The following is a 20,876-nucleotide window of genomic DNA, read 5'->3' as shown; positions in this document are numbered from 1 at the left end:
AGAAAATGCACAAAACACATGCAAAAGCTGAAACCCACAAAGCCTTTGCACAATGTGGGGCCCTGGGGTAAGACTCGCCGTCCTATTCTTGGGCTGTGGGCTGACCTGCTGGACCAGCGGCCCTCTCGGACTCCTCTCCTGCAGAAGCCAACTAAAGTTCCAGTAGTAGACATCACTGCTAAGAAAGATACATGAAGATCACCCAAAAATTTTGAATTGCTTCTGAACCAGAAAAAACTGTGAGCAATCCTCTGTTCCATAAGCACTCCTCAGGAAGGAAAACAGCACTGAAGCCACTTATACTGGCTGTGCATGATGGTTCATGCAAGGCCAGCCTCACTATGAACATTATGTCCTGAAGATGTGAACATTTTGGGTTTTCCTTCTCTCAGAAGGGAAAAATGTCTCCTTCAAATCTGAAGGCAGGATGTTTTTCTCATTGTTTACTGATATTTTCCTGCTGACTTCAACTCTTTCTGCAGTTCATGAATCTAGGAAGCACTATGAAGTTTTACAATGCAAATCAAGCTTGTTGTGTGGCGTTCTCCAGAGTCCCTCAACTTTAGTAATGATGTCTAATTACAGACATTTTTTCCATTTGTTTTATCAGGCTGTCTGAAAAATCTATAGAAAATTGAACACCACAGTATGGCCTAATATTTTTAAGTTACATCAAAGACCAATAAAAATACAACAATGCCAGACAAGATCTTCTCTATATATTGTGAAATTGCTTGGTTTGACATCTAAAGAGCAGATGTGCAGAAGATAAGTTCCATTATCTTGAAAGCCTCAGCCTCTGCCATTTGCTTTTATTTCGGTTCAAAAGAGACTTGAAGTGCCAGTGCAACTGGCTACACAAAGCTTGATGCATTACCTGTTAGTAAATTTATAACTTCGACAGTTTCGTTATCCAACCACCAATCCCAGAGTGTATGACACCACCATGAAGACAAGGGGTTTGTAATGGAGCTGTGCCTCCAAGCTGTGACTTACCAGCTAGGTCCAGTAGGAAGGCACCACCTTTCCCACTCTTCAATGGAAGGTCTGGAAGTGCAATGGGATAATGATCCCAAGCAGTGTGGAAGGTATCAAATGCAACGGGATAATAATCTTCTACAACATTTTTTTCTCCCTGTGAAGGTGAGAGATGAAGTTGCCTGGGGTTGTGGAAAGGGCAAGAGAAGTGACCCCAGAAGACCCCAGCAGAACAGGTGACATTTCCAGTAGCCAACAATGTCATTAATTGCTGTCCACCAATTGTAGTAATGCAGGTCCACCCCACATCCCTCAGCCACCCAAGGTGACCCTTTTTCAGGCTCCATGCTACAGCACAAAGCAGAGTATGGCCAGGAGAAAAACTCTCAGGGACAGCCCAGAGTCCATCATACCAGCTCAGCAGCACACATTAAAGATCCAGCTTCTCTCTGATCACAGCCTTGAAAAAGTTGGGTGAAAGGTCACATACAAAACTTGTATCTGAAATCAGATTAATCTATATAAAGATTTTTGACTGGCAGGAAGATTTAGATTTAGATTAAGATTTAGACTGTGATGTGACATCATGTGCATGTCTAATAAGGGCTTTGATTGGCAGGCCAACAATTATTACTTGTGTTTTTAGGGATAATTAAGTCTGTTGAATAGTACTGTATTATTTGAAGAAAAAAGGGGTCATATTTTCAATTTTATATTTCTTCTCCCACATGATATGGCATGAGAGAGAATGTTTAACTTATTATCTGGAAATTCATTTTTAAGCGGGTTCTGTCCACATCCTTTCCTCTGAGTTGGAGTATGCTGGGCTACAGGTCCTGGACAGCCATCAAGGAGAGCAAATGAATGAACTTCAGCAGAAATATTTTCAAAAAAAGAAACACCAAAAAACTTGTCCTTTTTAAATACCAACTCTCAGCCACCTGCAATCAGTTGTGTATAAGGGGCAACTCCCAAGGAAGAGAACTGCAGCTGCATCCACTTATTTTGCCCTTGCAAGTAGATTCTCAGCTGATGTAAAATGACAGAGCCTATTGCACTTAGTGGCATAATTTTGCAGCAGCTGAGAACATGTGCTTGAGACTCTAAATTAGCCTTCAATGGAAAGCTGTGTTTCTGTGAGCTCGTTGGCTAAATAAGGACATGTCTGTAAAACTGCAAATATTGCAACAAGACAGCTAAGAGGAAGACAGAAGGAGTAGTTACTCAGAGCCCAGGTCTTTGGGGGAAAATCAGTGGAAAATGTTCCTGTTGAACATTTGCTTTAAATTCTAAGCTGTCCTCTCAGGTCCTGTTTGACTGCATGGGTTGCAGAGCAATCATCACAGTATAGCTTTCAAATATCTGTCAGTGGGCTCTGCCCTAAAACTCTGTGTATTGCTTTGACTTTACATTCCCAGCAGTTGCATGAACTCAGAAAAGCACTACAGAATAAAGCAATGGCAGCAAAAAGATCTGTGGGTAAAACAAGTTATAAAGGGCAGAAAAGCAACTGTACCACCTGGAGCACTACTTAATGTTGTTTTCTGGGAGTTGAAAAATGGCAAGAAGTTGAGAATGCTACAGAAAGATGTGAAATCCTCATCTCTGTCTGGGGGCATCAAGCAGCAGTAGCAAACAGACCCCTGTGGCTGAGGAAAATGTCTGGATGAGACATGGGGCTGGAGAGTTCCATCTCATCAAACTATTGATGCCTTGGGTAGGTGAAAGCAAAACTGTTTTTGCTGTTGCACTAATGACATAATTCTGCAATTTTCATTTGGGGGAGAGGGTTTTTTTTGTCATTTTTGGTGCCCTAGGAGTTGTATTGCAAGAAGGAGAACAGTTTATATTTGAAATTAAAAAGCCCATTACTGCACTTGAGGTAAAGATGCTCTGTGACATTTCTATCAAAGGTGGAGCTGCCTTTAGACATCAGGAGGTGGAAGAATGCTGACCAGGTGACCTCAAGGTCCTTCAACTTACATGATTTTTACACTGACACAAGATATTCCTGTACTTTCACCTAAAAGCATTTGGAGCCTAACTGATCAAATTGGCACTGCGGGCTGCACAGTGCTGGGGACAACTGGTAAGGAATCACATACATGAAAAATAAAGGACTACATAGAGGGAGCAGTTGAAAAGATAAATATACCATTATGTTGGGTATGCTGACATCTCTTATCTGACTCATACTGACTGCTTGAATTGTGTAACAATTCACAGTGTTTCTGGGGTTGGGTCCATTACTGTGATGTCTAACACTACCAGAATTGTGTTGAATTACAGTTTTTTCCCAGATGAGAAAGATTCAGTCAAGGACGGTCACTTCAGCTAAGAAATACTTGTCCTTCTTGGATGAAAAAAAAAAAATCTCAAAATATCACTTAGGAAAGTGGTGTTTTGTCAAAGATAAAGTTCATACTTCACAGATTAAACAAATTTTGGAACATGATACATGTAAATACAGAGATTGCCCAACACATCTGAAATTATATTCTGTGTAATAAACTGGCTCAGCATGGAAAAAAAAGTGGTGAATATTCTAGTAGCCACAAGCTGAACAGGAAATTTGGGAGAGGAGGAACAGGGGCTGGTGCTTTGGGAAGGGCTGCTGAGAGAAAGTTGCAGCTGTGGGAAAGGAGATCTAGAACAGGATGTAACCTGGGCCATGAGGGTTGCACTTCCAAGCAAAGTCTAGATGCAGTAATTGTGCCATGTTTTGGAAAGGAGAATGTTCTTCTGCAAGGGCACTGGTACTGATCAGAGTAGCTGCTGCAGCTGGCAAAGGCAAGTATGATCAGATGGAAGAGGCTGCCTGGGAGCCATGCTGACACCTGTGTGCAGCTCTGGTGTTGAGACCTTCCTGCAGCAATCCTTGAGGTCTGAGCTTCTGTGTAGAGGATTCACAGAGGAGAAAGGTCCACGCTAAAATTGAACAGTTCAACAAACCTCTGGCACCTCTCCTAACACCAGAGCGATGGCATGTGCCTTTGCCAGTTGCCCATTCTCATATCTCTTTTCTCCTTCCTGGGAAAAAACTTTTCTCCCACTTCTTGGCCCTGACTGCTTTGTGTAGATGCTGGTTGAGTCACAGGCAGAGCTTGTAGTGATAACCGCCCTCAGGGTAATCTCAGTGTCTGAATATAATGTTTGCTTGATTATTTGTAACCCACTAAACTGCGAGTTTCAAAATCTTTGCTTTTAGACAATGCCATAAATAGAGTTAATGCAACACTTATCATCAAGCCTGCATGATGCTGATAGGCTTTCAGTTCATAAATCACATGTGTTTGTCATCCCTCTAAGCCGCTTAACATGACAAATCACACCATCTCTTGTGTCAAACTGCCCAGAGTTAACAAGCTACACTTACTTCACCTTATGGAAAGTTCAGCTCTATTTAAAGCAAAGTTAGACACACACAGAGAAGTAATAGAAGTGGTGTTACAGAGAGATGTATGGTGAGGCTTGGAAGAGGCTTTTCATAGCCAGCACAAAGCTGAGGCAGACAGGTAGCAACAGAAATCAGTGATGGAGGTGCCCACTGATTACAGACGGAGGAGTCCTGGGCTCAGGTTGGATCATGGACAGTTGGGACACCTGCCTGACCCTAAAACAAACACAAGAGTAAAGGATTGGAGCACAAAATGTGATCTCAGACTTTGTGTTTCTGCTGCTGGAAATGCTCTCCTTCAGCTGTCATTGCAATTCTGATTGGGTTTTTGCAAAAAGGACATATCAAACCATTGACAGGGCCAATTTACTTACTTTAGTCATGCTGAATTTGATCTTCCCTATTGTATGTCCATAGTCCAGGTGCTTAAATGGTGTTTCCAGCAGTTGACTGATGCATTTTGTAGAATAGGCAGTTATTCATTGCTAACTGCCACGGCATCAAACTCATTTCTCAAGCAGTCTCACGAACAGTTCCTAAATGTAGTTATGACCACGGGCTCTGTTAGCATCCTGAATGCAGTCACACTTTGGGCCCTCTAGACAGCAAGGGCTTTGGAACTCTGAACTCCACATTTATTTTTCTAGGTCTGTGCTCTGGGCTGCTTCCTGGCTGGGTGTCAGGCAGGGCAGTGACCATTGCAATGGGATGTGGCAGTGAGTGGATGTGCTGGGTATCTTGATAATTTGCCCTTATCGAGAATGGTAACATGAAGCATGGTGTAACTTCTTAGTGTTGAGAAGACTGATGGATGCTATGGGATGGGGCTGCTAAGTTCCTCACAACTTTAGTGAAATATTCAGTAATGATTTTGAGAACTAAGTATGGATGAAGTTATCCCAGTGTTTTCTGTGGTGACATAAGGTATGAGGGAACTGGGCCAGGAGCAGGAGCTCCTTACATGTTTGTCTTTGTCTCAGAGAGAGTTTGAAGTGAAGTCTTGTGCACGTCTGTATCAAGGACATGATTTCCTAATTGCCTTCAGGACTGTGATTTGCTGTACAATCTTCCCCTTGCTTTCTTTTCTATGGTGTTATTTCAAAGCAGTGACTGATTGCGATTTAGCAAAGATGGGACAAAAAATTTAGCCTTCACTGTAGCATAAGTGACACTTTAGAGCCACTGGATTTCTTTCTCACCTTAATCTGGGCTAACCAATCCCATTGTTCAGAAAAAATATACTGAAGGATTCACAAACAGTTGAACATGTACAATAAACTACAAATGATGTGTAGTAATCTCTACTCTTCAAAGACACTGACATTGATATGAGACCTGCAGCCGCTTGATAAAAAGACAGGAATGACTAGTAGTACGTCTCCCAGACACCATGAAGGAAATGAAAAGCTGATCCCTGAATGAATTCTCAGTTACAGTGGGAAAGAGCATAAGGGAAATAAATGTAGCTCAGCACAATGTTTAGCAGCTGACACGATATGAAGTGTAAAGTCCAGTCAGATGTCTCACACTGTGCATGACCCCATATGGCATCTCTTCAGCCAGCTCTGAGCAGTAGTGAGAAATCAGCATGAACAGCTGAGGACAGAGTGCCTGAGGCAGGACTGCTCCCCTTCATTGCAACTGCACTGCAGTCTCGCTGCTGCTCCTCTCAGTTCAAGAAACCACCAGCCACAGACAAGCAGAGGAGCCTCCATGGGATATGCAGCAGCCAGGCTGAGCCCTGTGGTGTGGAGTCAGAGCTTGCTTGGGATTGTGTCTATACAGGAAATACTAACTCATGTTTAAGGTCCCAATGCTAGAGAGAGGTTTGCTCTACTCCAGCTGCTTGTTCCAGGAGTCAGGCTGCAGCTGAGGAGTAAGAAGAGCTGTATTAATGAGCTGGGGACCCAAGGGACCCTTTTGGAGAGCAGAAAGGATTCATAACACCTGGCCCCTCTTTGCCACAGGGAGGGATCCCTAAGGAGTGTCTGTAGCTTAAGCGCTTCTCGCTAAGAAATCTCACTACTGAGCACTTCATGCATATTCTTCCTGCAACAACTACTTTTACTTTTTAGGAGAAGAAACTGCATTTACCACCTGTATTATAGGACAGAGCATGATTTGATCACAATGGGGGAAGGTAAATGGTGTTTATTTCACTACCATCTTTATTCAGCTTTATTTTCTCCACTTCTTACCATAGCTGGGATCTCTTCTTTGCTATAATAGCTGACAAGACACCTACAAGCTTTGAGCACTAGTGGGTCAGGCAGGTACTCCAAAGCACGTTCCTGAAAAGCCCACCCATGAGCCCAGCTTTAACAGCCCAAGGCTCTGCAAAGGCTGGGGTGCCTAAACAATGCCATCCTGAGCTGCAGCAGAGCAGAGGGAGTGATGCCCTGCACTCAGCCCAGACTCTCACCAGCACCATGGCTTCCCATCATTTCTGCCAGGGAAAGGGGCTGCTCCCAGGGTAAGTTACGTGTGTTAGCAGATCAAGGTGACAGTCAACTGGATTATTTAGCCTGTGGCAGGGTGTCACTGGGGAATGCATTTGACTATGTTAAACAATTTGATATTAACAAAAAAATTTGTCCTTCAGGGTGTCATCATGACTCAACTCCGTGAAAGAAAAATGACACTCTCTTCGTTCGCCAAGGGTTTGTATCACATTGAAGGTGCTTTTCTCTTCTGAAATGCTGCAGGGGTGTTTTGAACCCAGTTCAAAGTGATTTTTCTTTGCTTTGTTAGTCACATCCTCATCTCCTGAAAATCTCAGTTTCTGCAAGTGACTTTTAACAAAAGCAGTGCTGCAGCAAGCAAAGGGAGGGTAGAGGGGAAGTGGATTTGTGATACACTCTGAGGAGACAGGAGAGTTGAGTGAGAAGATGGCCTCCCATCCTCTCTCACCCTCTGACAGCTGGGAGGCAGGGCTAGGAGATGAACCCCTCTTTCCCCTTCAACTCGTCCCTTTTGGGGATCTACCTGCTTGAGCTCTACCTGAGGCAGCAGAGCCCCAGCCAGCAGCAGCAGCTGCAACTCTTTGTATGTGATTCCCTATCCCTTCCCAAATACTTGCCTTCCCCAAGCATTAGAGCTGCACAATGGAAAGCATATGACACTGGGGGCTGAGGACGGCCCTTTGTTTGAAGACACAGAGAGTTACCCCAGGCTCTGGGAGGCTTTGTGATGAGGCTGGTCAGGATGTCACCATGCTTCATCTGCTCTTGCTGAGCCCAGAGATGAAAAGTGGAAAAAAAACCCCAACTTAACACCTCTGTTAAAATTAAGTTCCACATCAACAGCAAAGTTGCTTTTGCACCAATGTTACACACAATATTTGTACACTCAAAACTCCTACAGGTGTTGCATGGGAATTTCAACATCACCATAGGCCCTGTTTGAGCAATAAATTACAACAGATATGGAGGTGGCTCCTATCCTCCTTTCCACCACCTTGTTTATTGGAGAAGGACAGTGCCCTCACTTCATCTGCCAGGATGTCCTTCAGACTGTGGGGCTTCCTGCTTTTCTGGGCATCTCCACTGGTGAATGTTATGCTAAGCCTGGATCTCACCTCTTCACAGGCAAGTGTTTAAACTGTGCTGACATCACTGTCGGTATGTCTCATTCTGAGTAGATAACCTCACATCTGGTTTAATAGAGTCACAATAATTTATCTGCAGTGCCATGTGTCCTTCACTCCTTTTTGGAGTTGAATTCTGAAATCTGAAATTTTCGGTAACAAATTCACACACAATTAAACACTCTCTCTCCTTCACTGAAGATCTTCAAGGACTCACAGTAAGATAATGTCCCAGTCTGACCATTCAGGAGGCACTCAGGCAGTCACACTCCCACCATCAGAAACTTCGACTGCTGAGACCAAAGCCCCTTCACAGCAGGCAGCTTAACTGAGCCAATGGGTCCCCACTCAACTCCCTACACATCCCACACTCAGACAGGCAGACCAGCTTTCCTCACTGGCTCAATCCCAGGTTTCCCACAGCAGAGCCTCAGACTTCTGTCTCCTTTAAGTAATTTTATAATGGTGCAGCAACAGAATGAAAACCTCGAGCTGGTGCCTCCAGAGAGGGACCCTGAACAAAGGAACGTCTGGGCTTTTATACCCTCACAGTCTATGTATATGATCATCTGTGATCTTCCAGCTGATTCCTCAACTCTTGCTGTGCCTCTGAGTGTCTGGTCACCTGGCTGGTGCCACAGGTCCCTGGGCCTTCTGGAATTCAAAGGGTCAGCAGTTCACAGTCTCTTGCCTTGGGCTCAGACTCCTGCCCCAAGGAGCTCAATTTACAGCTCCCAGTGCAGCTGCACACCAAGCTCCCTGCACTGAATATTCCTCAACACTCAGCGTCTGAGGTCTAGGCTGGGGACTGGCAGGGCAAACTGGGACACTGCAGCCAGAATTTGAGACTGGATTCTGCAAAATGCCTCGGGGTGGGGGAGAGTGGAGGGGTCAAGCTATAATTTTAAGCTTATCAATCTCTTTAGATGGTGAGCAAAAGAATAGCGAGTAAGGCTGGGCTCCCCTGCAGCCCCTTCTGATCCTGATGGTCTCCAAGGCACCTCTCACCTCCCCGATTAACCTTCCATCCATCCTCTAATGCAAACTAGGGCTAAACCCTGCATTTTTTCCAGCAAAGCTTGTAATTCCCAAGGAACTTCAATGGATTTCAGATTACAAACTTCCTTGTATAATCTTCTGATAATCCTTGCTTAAAATGACAGTATTTAAACAATTCAAGGTAAGCACATGAAGAGAATCAATTCGGTCTCAGTTCATGCAGTGATTAATTATTCATTTCTACAAAGCAGTTTTACCAACTTTTGAATCCAACCTGATGCCAAAGTTCAAAAATAATGTTTTCCATTTCCTCAGTATTTTTTTTCTCAAAAAATCACAGAAGTTCCATGCAGATATGGAACAGTATTATAGTTTACAATAAAGCAAACCGTAAGATAAGAATTGCATCGTAATAAGGTCAGAGCCACAGGTGTGTAGACAGAATAATATTTATTTGTTTATTTTTCAACCAACAAATTGTGCAAAACAGCAAGCAAATGTTTCTGATGTTTATAAATCCTTGCAATGAAATCAGGAGCAACAAACTTTAAATTTTGCAAGTCTTGCTCATATTATTTCTAGGTTTTGTTGAACCAAAATGACCTTTGACATGAAAACACAGAGCAAAAGGATACATTAGCAAGAAGCCTCAGGTGGGGAAAGGGTAGTCACCCTCTGTAGCGTATTGACGGTTCATCCTGGTCAGGGGAAAACAAGACTATACCCACATCTAATACCTCTGCTGAGTTCCTGATTTTTAGTACTCTGCAGAGTTATAAATTTTCACTCACAGGTTCAACTTTTAAAGATCTTCTCAGATTTCCCTTGAGGATCAAGGCTGAAGCTGTATCAGGAGTTCTGTGATGAATATGCCCCTGGAACCCCGAGTTTTCATAACTTCTGTATGATAGCTGTTTCTGGTGGGGAAAACTGTCTGGTTTTTCTTGTATACTTGCTGCAGAGCCCTGGAGGGATGCTGGCACAGGCTGCAAGCCTGCCTGGGATGCAGGGGTGCCCACCCAGGCCCGGCCAGCAGGAAGCACCTGGCGTAGGCACTGCAGAGAGCTGCGTGTCACAGAGCAGCAGAAGGGAGGCAGGAAGCCCTGCAGGTCCGAAATACCCCGGGACTGCCCCGGGAGGAGGGAGGAATGCTCCTCGTTGCTCACTTCGAGGTAACTGGAAATGAAAACTGCATGAGTGCCCCATTTGCATGGGGATGGGCTCTCTTCCCCGAGGTTGTCAGCTTTTCAACCAGACAGATAAGTAGAAAAGACATCTGCCAGAGAGGGGAATTCAACCGTCTTGAAAATTCGTGGCTGCAATTTGGACCCTCGTCATGCCCACGTACTGTGTCACTGCGAGAGGAATTCAGTTACCATGGGTTACCCTATCAGTACGGGGACCAAGTGCCTCCCCTCCCAACAGCTCTATAAAAAGAGTCGCTCCAAGACACCCCAGCGGCTCCTGCATACCGGCACAGACCCGGAGAAACTTCGCCACAAAGAGAGGGACGGCCGCCAGAGGAGGTGTCAGCATGCCGTCTGCTTTCCAGTTTCAATGCCACCTCGTTCTCATCTTCCTGGCTGCCTCCAAGGGAGAAACCAGATACCTAGAGGTGAGCAATAGGGCTGATGATTAAACACCTCGCTGTGCTTTTAGCTGCTATCTTCTAACTTGTCTCTCAGCTTTCAAGCATTGTGCCTTATTCTCTCTCCCTTTCGTATTGCCACTTTTCCTGCATTGAACCTACACCTGGGTGATATTAATGCAACAGTCCCATGTATTCTGTACTACCCCTCCATTTATTTATCCTCAGCAATTTTACTGAGGATTTAAGAGACTCTCAGTGCACTTAGCTGCTGGGATCACCTCTTATGTACCAGGTTTATTTCCCCTCTACTGCAGGTTGGCATCTTTCTGCCTGAGCTCTTCCACAGCTGCACTGTTTCTGGAGAAGGGATGTAATGTGCTGTGCCTGTTCTTGAGAGATACAGGGAGAGGGCTGCATTTCACTTTGCCCCAGACTCTTTTTGCCCTCCATCTTTCACCAGGTGAGAGATGCTGGTGAAGATGACCCCTTCCTACTACTCAGTGAAGATCTGAAACGAGAGCTGTCTGCAGGACAGATCTACCGGCGGTCACTCCGTGAGTTTCTTTGGTGCTCTGGTAGGGACTACTGGCTGGTGGGAGAATCCTGGGAGTACCTCAGGGGGGGAAAAGGGGCTAATTGGGAATGACAGAGCTGCAGGAGCTTTTTGCAAGACTAGGGAGAAGAAGGACAAAACATTACAACCACAGAAACCTGTGGTTTGAGGCAGAGGGTTAGGGTTCATAGCTGATGGTCCAAATAACTGGAGCAGGATGGGGATTCTACACCTATGTACCTGGGCAGAGTCACATTGCCAAGGGGTGGGGCAGGTGTAGCAGCTGTGATTAGAGAGAAATCTGAAAGAATAGAGTGTTTGTGCACTTGTGCACATACACACACAGAGTTTTCTGCTCAGAGATGCTTTGACACACCACCCCCCGCATCCCCCCATAACATGCTTGTGCTCACACCTGCAAGTTACTGTTTATCCTCTGATGCTCAGCAGGCTCCTAATTGCTTCAGCTGGTTCTCCCTGTCCTCACAGCCAGCCGGATCCCGGTGCTGGGGGGGTCTCTCCTATCCCCCCCCTTTCCCTGCGCAGTGGGAGCTGTCACTGAGTCTCCCTCCAGAGAAGGCAGAGGCAGCAGCCCTTTGTCCCTGCTTCTCCAGGGTGCATTGACATGCTGAGTATAGAGGGGCAGTTCACCTTCACCGCAGACCAACCACAGCTGCACTGCGCAACCTTCTTCATCGGGGAGCCTGAGGAGCTGATCACAATAGACTACGACTTTGTGAACATCAACTGCCGAGGGGGTGACTTCCTGAAGGTAAGAAGCTGCACGTCTCTGCTCTCCTCTGACTTGTGAGGTGTTTGCTGTGCTTGCAAGGAGCAGGCGAGTGCACGTGGACATCTCTGTATGCGTGTGTTTGTGTGTGCAAAACAGGCTTTCACAGAGCAACCATCTCTGGGATGGCTCTTTTTCCTCCCTGAGGCACTCTGAGTGTGTGTCCCCCCCCATCACAACTCCTCTAAAGCAAAGTCAGATGCAGGATGAGGATCCCTCTCCAAACTACAGCACTGGAAGCGCCTCTATGGAGTGTCCATACTTTTAGGAATGGCTGAAAATTTGGTTAGTAGGATTTTCTCATTGCACTGTGAATCATTGCACTGTGAGCCCTGCAGATAATGATACAGCTCTCTGGGTGGTTGTTACTGCTCTGGGACCTCTGCTCACAGGTCACTCAGCATCAGATTAATAGTGAATGGATCATTGCAGGCTTTCTTTAAAATTTCCCTGCTAGAACTTTTCACGACACTGGCTCTGAACAGAGAGAGGCTCATGACTCAGAGCCATTGATATCCCAGTGTTAAAAAACTTTACCAGCATGTTTCTCTCGCAGGCAGGAACATTCACCAAGATCTGAACTGGGTCAAGGAGAGAAGGGGAGGCTCGGTGGTCCCTGGCTCTCCTCTCCCTGCATCTTGCCCTTTGGGCTGCCCTGGCCAGGCACAGCACAGACCACATCCCGCCTAGTGGCCAGCTGAGGTCCAGGAACGGGGAGAATGAGGAAATCTGACTTTTAGGCCTTTCCTTGTCTCCTGCTCCCTTTACCCTGGAGAATTCTGTCCTTCCATTCCATACCTTGGCTGAGACCTCTCCCCATGTAGCTACAGGGAGGCTGATTTCAGTCTCTTGTGGGTCCAAGGCTTTTGTACCTGGACTTACGGTCACTCGTAGAGGCTAGAAAAATCCCAAGAGATCTTTTTGTTTTATTGAGCTTTCCTTTCTTTGGTAGCGGTGTCCCAAACTTCTGTGTTATATTGCTGTATATATACAGGCAGCTTTCCCCTCCTGTAATTTGAGCACCTGCATCTCATTACTTCAGGAATTTACAGTTCTGGCAAATCCAGAGACTGATCCTAATGGTTTTTTGCATCAGGAAGTCCCACATACTCACATCAGAATTATGGGCTGAAGCGATGGCTGAATCTGGTCCTTGAATTTTGGGAGTATTGACTGAAGTGTTTAAGGAATTACCATGTGAGAGCAGCTAGGAGGGAATTGAAACAGCAAGGCAGGCAACTGCATATCTATGCTAGAATTAATAGGTATTTCTACTTCTGATACATTTCTCTGAAGATGGTGAGGGAAAATTGTTACTTTTTTGTTATGAAGGAAAGATTTGATGCTTAAGGTGCAGAATTTGTTTTGCTTTCTAGTGGTTAGGATGAGGTGGAAGAGCCAGCACAAATGAGAGCAATACCTCTGCCAATAGTTCCTCCCCAAAGTTTTTTGTATTCCAATATCTCTGGAAGGCCACCGGGACAATTTCAATGACAAGCTGTAAAACATGGATGGTGGAAAATTACAGGCCAGATCAATTGTCATAATGCCCAGAGTTTGAAAAGGTTACTTATATTTCTTGTGGCTCCCAAATAAAATTGGTCAAAAACTTCTCATAGTAACAATGAAATTGCGAAAAAAAAATAATATGATGATGCTGAAGCAAAAAGAGATACTTCACTCAAAAAAAAGATAACCAAAATTGTCACTTGAAGGAGGTAAAAACATTAAAAGTTATATGTATCCCTTTCCTAAACATCAGTTGAAGCATGAATAATTAGTTAAATGTTAGGAAATCAATAAATACAAAGAATTTTTGTTTTCAGTTTGTCTCTTTGAAGAGGTTATATGATGTCAAAAAAAAAGAGTGTCTGTTATACTTCATGTTTCTGTTCTCTGCTAATAGAGCAATAAGCAAAACCCTTGTTTTAAATTATTGAACCTCTGTAGGTGTTTGATGGGTGGATACTCAAGGGGGAGAAATTTCCCAGTTCCTTGGACCATCCCCTCACCACATCTCAAAGATATGTAGACTTCTGTGAAAGTGGGAATATTCAGAGGAGCATCAGATCATCACAGAACGTGGCAATGATCTTCTTCAGGATTCAGCAACCAGGCAACGGATTTACTGTCACAGTCAAGAAAAACAGCAATCTCTTCCGTAAGTCTGCATTTCATACCACCAAAGGGGCTTGAATTTGGGGTAGGAAGCAAAAAGAATGTGTTGCTTTTCACTGGATTCTCTCACTGTGGTTATCTGCACTGACATGGCTGCAGTAAGGCCAGCAGAGCCATGCACACCTGCATACCTGCAGGCTTGACTCAGACTTGCTGTCTGTCCAAAGGAAAAAAAAGGAGCTTAAGAGATCACACAGGCTTCAATACACAAGACCATATGGCTCCTTCTTTCAAATAAGATCCCTCCCAATCCAATATTGTCATGTTCCAACACATTTAGCTAGAACAAACAGTATTAATTTAGCAGCTTCAATCTCAGCATTTTCTAGATCTGGGTGAACAACGAGGAAAAAATATTTGAAATAGTTCAACAGTAAAATCAGCGTATTGAATAGTTATGTGGCAGTTATGAGAGATATATGATCACAAGAATATATTTGCAAGTTCTTTCCCTAAGCCTCTGAGCTGGCAAGGCACAAATTACCACAGAATCATAGAACGGCTTGGGTTGAAAGAGATCATAAATATCATCTTGTTTCGACCCCTCCACCATGGCCAGGAATGCCACACTCTAGACCAGGTTGTCCATGGCCCCATGCAGCCTAGTGTTGAACTCTTCCAGCAGTGGGGCTCCCAACTTGACTGTACAACCTGTTCCAGCACCTCACTTGAATTGTTTTATCCAGAGAGGACAGGACATTTAACAATTGTTGTTCGGGCCAGTCTGATTTATCTGCCTAACCATGCAAAGTAATAAAAAAAAAAGAAAGGTGGCAGCATGCCTGCCCCATCCTTACTCCAAGTTATTCAGACTTGAGCCTGCAAGTCGGGTCCCCACTCTGGTGTGGCTTCATGCTCATGGATGTGATTATTGTATTCAACTGCTGGAGGTGGCTGGTGTCTTTCACCGTCCTGCTGAAGCAGCTGCAGGACCCCAGGTCTGTGTCAATGATCCCTCGGGCTGCTCACATAGATGGTAAGTTAGTCCTTTACCTGAACTCCTAAGTTTGAACTTAAAATCATGCTCTCATTTCAATGAGATCTTTTGTAGGATAAGGAACTCCAGTTAAGAGGAGCAGAATAGGATTTAGGAGGTTGCTGGCAGTATAAGGCAAGAAACTGTCGAAACTAAACAAAATCCCTCCCTCCACCTGTGTTGAGTGTCCTTCAAACTGACAAACTCTATGAGCCCTTGACAGCACGAGTCCCTGACATATAGATTTGGGGTGTGAGCTCTCCTATTGACTGCTTCACCCTCAAGTTCTGCCAGACCTCATGCTATGTAGTAAACAATGGGGAGGGAATTTTTAAGGAACAAATGCTATGCAAGAACTTCAGAAAATGCCACACACATATTTTTTTGACATTTGGTTGTAAGTCACAGTAATTAAATTATCTCTGCTTTTTTGGTACCGTACTTACGTAGTTTTGCTACGTGCAGTGATGACTGGACAAGTAACTCTAGTACCTTTTCCTGTGTCCCAGCTTGCAATGTCATCTCTCAGACTCCCTCAGGAAGGTTTACCATGGTCATTCCTCACCAGCACAGAAACTGCAGCTTCTCCATAATCTACCCAGTGGTGATAAAAATATCTGATCTTATCCTGGGACAATTAAATGGCCTCTTTTTAAAGGTGAGTTCTTTATTTGCTAAGAAAATATTAGCCTGTGCAATTTTCGTGGGCATGGAAGAGAGAAGGGGTGAAGCAGGGACAGCCTGTGACACTAGGTGCTAAGGCACGTGTGCTCCAGACCGCTTGCATGCATGCTGAGGGCTCTTGTTTTTCCTCAGAGAGGAGAGCCGTTGTCTCTGTAATGTTGCAATGGCAATCAAATTATGCAAAGTACCATTAATGCGTGTAATGATTGCTTGCCATAACAAAGGATAAGGATTTCATTATAAAGAAAGGAGCATTTTCCCTGAAAGCTGTCTGTCTCTAAATTAATGAAAGCAGCAAATGCTCTGAAGAGAGAAAGGAGACATTAGATAGCAAGGTATTATCACGGAGAAAATACAAACGTGCTCACAATTGATTGCCTGCTCCACATGCTGAGCATCGTCTGCTCCATCTGCTCTGATCTGGGGTGTTTGGTGCTTGGTGACAAACAGACAGAAGATGACAGGAGCTGTTGGCGATACCTGTGCCTGGCAGGTCTAAGAAGGTGTCAGTGCCAAAATATCCAGAAGAATAGAGCAAGGAAATTTGTTTTCTCCTGCCAGTGAGTCTCGCAGTCTGAGTTCTTCAAGGAGATTGCCAGTGTCTGAGCAAGCCAGGCTTTGAGAGATGGGCAAGTGAATTAGTTGACTTATTCAATGGTGGGCAGAAAAGGGACAACAGCAAAGGAAGATAAAGAAACCAGGCACTTAAATAACAGCATAGGGGTGACAGCCCAAAGGTGCTCAAGGTGTCCATGCAAGATAATTTTGGCAAACAGCATTAATTTCAGGAAAATTGTGGGTCTAATATATAGTAAGCCATTGTTTTCAGACAAAACTATTCTTTTTGTTACTTTCTACTTTAATTGAACTTTCCCACAATGGTGCATTTTAGCATTTTTATTAGGAATAAGTATGGTATAGTGGAACTGAAGTTCCTGCCTGCCAGCTGAATGTAGGCATACATGAAGCCCATGCCTGCGTTAATTTGATATAAAGTCTAAGCATCCAGAACCAGATTGCTTATATGCAATAAAAGCAGTTGAATCAACACCTTATCTACATGTCAGTAATTTTCAGAGTCTACTTAGGTCTTTATTTGGAATCCCTTAAGAAAATTAACTTACTAATGTCACATCAAGGTAGTACTGCTGAGGATGAGAAATTGTTTTCACACAGCTTTGAGCACAGGGGATTTCTAAAACCCCTATTGTTGGCTGCAATCATGTATGGAGAACTGCTACATTTTGTAGGTAAATGGTAAATAACTTTTAGCCTCTGCCTTTTTAAGAAACCGTCTGCAGGCTGTGCTGGAGTGGGAGATTTTGTAGAGCTTCTTGGAGGAGCTGGCTTAGACCCATCCAAGATGTTTCCTCTAGCTGACCTCTGCCACTCCTTTCATGGGTCTGGTAAGAACTCCTTCTTCCAATTACCTCCACATAATAAAATAATTAACCATAATAAGACATGCAGAGACCCCCACACACACCTGGACTTCCTGCTAGACCGGTGAACTTCACATCTGGCAGAAAATGAGAGCTAAAGCTATTCAAGCCTGTGGTTTGGCTGTGTGTTACAGCACAGCCATGACTACCTTCATTTGCCCCTTCAGCAATCATTATGACAAGCCTAAATTATACATATTTTAAAAATTCTTGTCCTATGACAAAAATAAATATTAGAATGTCAGCACATTAAGAAGTCTGGAAATTCACAACAAACAAAGGCAGATTGTTACATTTTCGGTTAAGGAGCTTTTGTCTCATTTACTCAGTGTTTCCAAGGCCTTTTCTGCTGCAGCTGTAATACATACCCCAAAAGCCTCAGAGCTCCCATTCTCTACTTTGAACCCTGCTGGGGCTCTGAAATTGTTTCACTATCATGCTGGTGCAGTGACTTTTTTCCCCATGAAAATAAGAATTTCCAGTTTCCCTAATATTCAACAGCAGACTGCAAAGTGTGGCAGTGATATGACAAACTAACTCCTGTGGCACACCTGTCATATCTCAGGAGTATCAACAGGGCACTGGAGATTTCCACAGAGTTGGAGAGCAGGAACGTTCCAGGCCCTTGTGGTCTCCCTTGCCTTTCATCACACCATACCTTAGCAGTCCAGGCACTGTTCGAAGATTTAACTGGCAAGTGCTACTGTTGAATAAGAATGCTGAGCAGTGGAATGAGATTAAAATGTGTTTTCCTGGTGGTGTGAAGGAAATGAAAATCCATCTCAGCAGCTCCTGCTCTCCCAGTGACTTACCATTTTCTTCCCAAGTGAGGAAGGTGCTCCAAATTCCCCAAACAAAAAGGCTTTGCCAAGCCTCCACTCAAATGGCTTATCTAAAGCAGCAGTTAGTGGTACACTTGATTTCCCTCAGAGTGAGTCCATGTGCTGGGCACTTCCATTTGAGTTTGTCCTGATGGGGCTCTCACATGCCTTTGTTCCTGTGAAGAATGTCCTTACACACAAACCCACTCACCCCTCTAAAAGGAAACATTTCAATGTTGCTAGTTTTGACTATCTCCAGGAAAGAGTGCCGTTGCCCTTACCCATCACTCATGGTATCTAACAGTAGCACATAGATGTGGAGTGGCATTTGCATGAGGGAAGGACACTTGATTAAATACTCAAGCGTTGTAAAGCAAAAGTAACAAACACAGAGGTTGATCAGCAGTATCACCACCAGCAGGTCATTACTACATGCAAATTTGCTTTATTTCCAAAATTGCATGTATCGGTGCTTTATAATTCCCATCATTATATATCTCTTTTCCCTTACTCTCTTTCATATAAATGTATCTTTATATCTCCTTTATATCTCTTTTCCCTAATTAGCCCAAATGAAGATTGGCTGTGACAACACAGTGCTGCGAATGGTCTCCAGCGGCAAACATATCAACCGTGTGACAATTGAGTATCACCAACTTGATCTGCAGGAAACAGAAACAAGAAAGGAGAACAGCATTGAGGAATTCTGCTTTCCTAGCATCTGAGAAACCAGGACATACATCTTCACATAGCTAGTAAGGTTCTATAATAACATATTTTTTCCTTTAACTAGCTGGTGGTGTTGAGCCTTTCTATAAGTATATTTTTTTTTCATATAAATCAGTCATTCCCATGAGCAAGCAGGAAAAAGCAACAAATGTATTCATCTTTGTTATTATCATTACATTCTTTCTGCAATGTTTTAGTTCATTTATCATATCCAAAATCAGTAGCAAGAATAGAAGGGTATGTTTCCTGTATAAATATTATTAGGAAAATAGACAAAAACACTAGTCTGGGGATATATGAAACCCACAATAAATATAAACTTCATGCAGCAGCTTTATCCTTTTATATCAAGTATAAACAAACAAACAAAAAAAGATGGTGAAATACGCTTCCAGTTTTGTAAGAGGAAGCAACATTAGTGTGCGTAAAAACTACTGGTTTATTTATGACTATAAATGTACTATTTATTTCTAATGACATGTTTTTAATAAAAATTTATAGCATGAGACTTCCTTACACAAATCCAAACATAAATAAACACATTCAAACAGTTGGCAAACAGTTCTTATGTTGTATTTTTTCTGAAGAAATCTTTTAACATACTGATTAAAATTCCTGAGTCTTGTTCAGTTCTCTGGAAATTAAAATTCTGAATACATGTTGCTGAAAAACCATGAACTATTATGAGCAAAAATTTGGCTTATCTAGGTTGCTTATACCTGCACACAGAATAAGTTTCAGCAGTACACTTACTGGTACCTTCCCTCCTTCAGATTTTTTGGTCAGGTGTCCTGCTGACCCGTGAAGGCCAAGATACAAAAATATAGATTCATTTTTTCCAGGCCTTTGCTATCCCAGAAAAGGAGTGTCAGCCTTGAAGAGCTCTGGGAAGCACAAGCTCAGCAGAGGACCAGAGCTGTGTTTTAGCTCTGAGAACAAGAGCTGATTGGTATGTTTTCTGGGAGTGATACCTGGCAGTAACAAGAGCAAACTGTTCTTCCTCCAGGGCTCAATTAATGGTGAAACCTAATTAATCCAGCTGCATTCCTGAAATCTTTCACTCTAAATTATGGCTCTTAATCTCACAGTCATTCACACAAAATCAAGTGTCTTGATTATTCAGCAGCTCTGCAGTTAATCTCCCTGACTGAAGTGGGTGAAAACCACAGGGTGCCTCAGACTCTCCCCATTTTTCGTTTTGGAAGCCCTGATTTTGTAACTGACTCATGAACAGATGGATGTGTTTAGCAGACTGGTCAGACCCAGGTGAGCGTATCCATCCTGTAGGGCTGTGTTTATGGAAAAAGTGGGGATTGTGGGAATGTTTCACTTTGTTCCAAAGAAAACAGACAAAAGTTCTGCTGGCTGCTCCACAACATGAAGCAGCCCTGACTCAGGTCTCTGAGTGGGGGGTCCTTGGCCACTACATCCCTGCTCCAGCCTTATGCAAACCACTGTGGGCTTTCTGAGCCCTGCTGAAGTGCTAGCAGTGTTGGTGTCACCACCCAGTATCAGAAACATCAAGTCCTAGAATCTGAAAATCATAGAATGGCCTGAGTTGGAAGGGACCTTAAACCTCATCTAGTTCCAGCCCCCCTGCTGTGGGCAGGAACACATTTCACTGGACCAGGTTGCCCAGAGCTCTGTCCAGCCTGGCCTTGAATACTTCCAGGGATGGGATATCCACAACTTCCTTGGGCAACCTGTTCCAGTGTCTCACCACCCTCACAGTAAGGAATTCTTTCCTAATATCTAACCTAAACCTACTCCCTTTCAGTTTGAATCCACGCCCCTTGTCCTGTCATTGCATGCTCTTGTAAAAAGTCTCTCTCCATCTTTCTTGTAGGCCCCTTCAGGTACTGGAAGGCCACAATTAGGTCATCCTTAAGCCTTCTGTTTTCCAGGCTGAAAAAATCCAATTCTCTCAGCCTGTCTTCATAGGAGAGATGCTCCATCCCTCTGATCCTCTTGTTGACCTCCTCTGGACTCGCTCCAACATCTCCATGTCCTTCCCATGCTGGGACCCCAGAGCTGGATGCAGCACTGCAGGTGGGGTCCCAGCAGAGCAGAGCAGAGGGGCAGAATCCCCTCCCTGGCCCTGCTGGCCGCGCTGCTTTGGATGCAGCCCAGGACACGTTTGGCTCTCTGGGCT

General features: G+C 44.0%; 1 protein-coding gene across 1 annotated transcript; it reads left to right on the top strand.

Moving 5' to 3' along the window:
- Positions 1–10,384: 10,384 nt before the first annotated feature.
- On the top strand, positions 10,385–19,283 carry LOC104698559 (corticotropin releasing hormone binding protein). Its single transcript, XM_010413947.4, has 7 exons — positions 10,385–10,575; positions 11,012–11,105; positions 11,719–11,876; positions 13,845–14,055; positions 15,558–15,706; positions 17,021–17,138; positions 18,563–19,283. The coding sequence occupies exons 1-7, from the start codon at positions 10,495–10,497 to the stop codon at positions 18,718–18,720; spliced, it is 969 nt and encodes a 322-aa protein (XP_010412249.1). The 5' UTR covers positions 10,385–10,494; the 3' UTR covers positions 18,721–19,283.
- Positions 19,284–20,876: the final 1,593 nt, after the last annotated feature.

The sequence above is a fragment of the Corvus cornix genome, chromosome Z (genome assembly GCF_000738735.6).
Source record: "Corvus cornix cornix isolate S_Up_H32 chromosome Z, ASM73873v5, whole genome shotgun sequence".
In the NCBI taxonomy this organism is placed as follows: Eukaryota; Metazoa; Chordata; class Aves; order Passeriformes; family Corvidae; genus Corvus; species Corvus cornix.
The sequence above is the reverse complement of the archived record's forward strand: the minus strand, read 5'-3'. Positions and strand labels throughout refer to the sequence as shown.

Bases quoted from the DNA above. Each gene is read 5' to 3' on its own strand.
- LOC104698559 (XM_010413947.4), top strand. From the start codon at position 10,495: ATGCCGTCTGCTTTCCAGTTTCAATGCCACCTCGTTCTCATCTTCCTG. The intron at 11,877-13,844 runs GTAAGAAGCTGC...GAACCTCTGTAG, and splicing joins GAGGGGGTGACTTCCTGAAG to GTGTTTGATGGGTGGATACT. The intron at 14,056-15,557 runs GTAAGTCTGCAT...CCTGTGTCCCAG, and splicing joins GAAAAACAGCAATCTCTTCC to CTTGCAATGTCATCTCTCAG.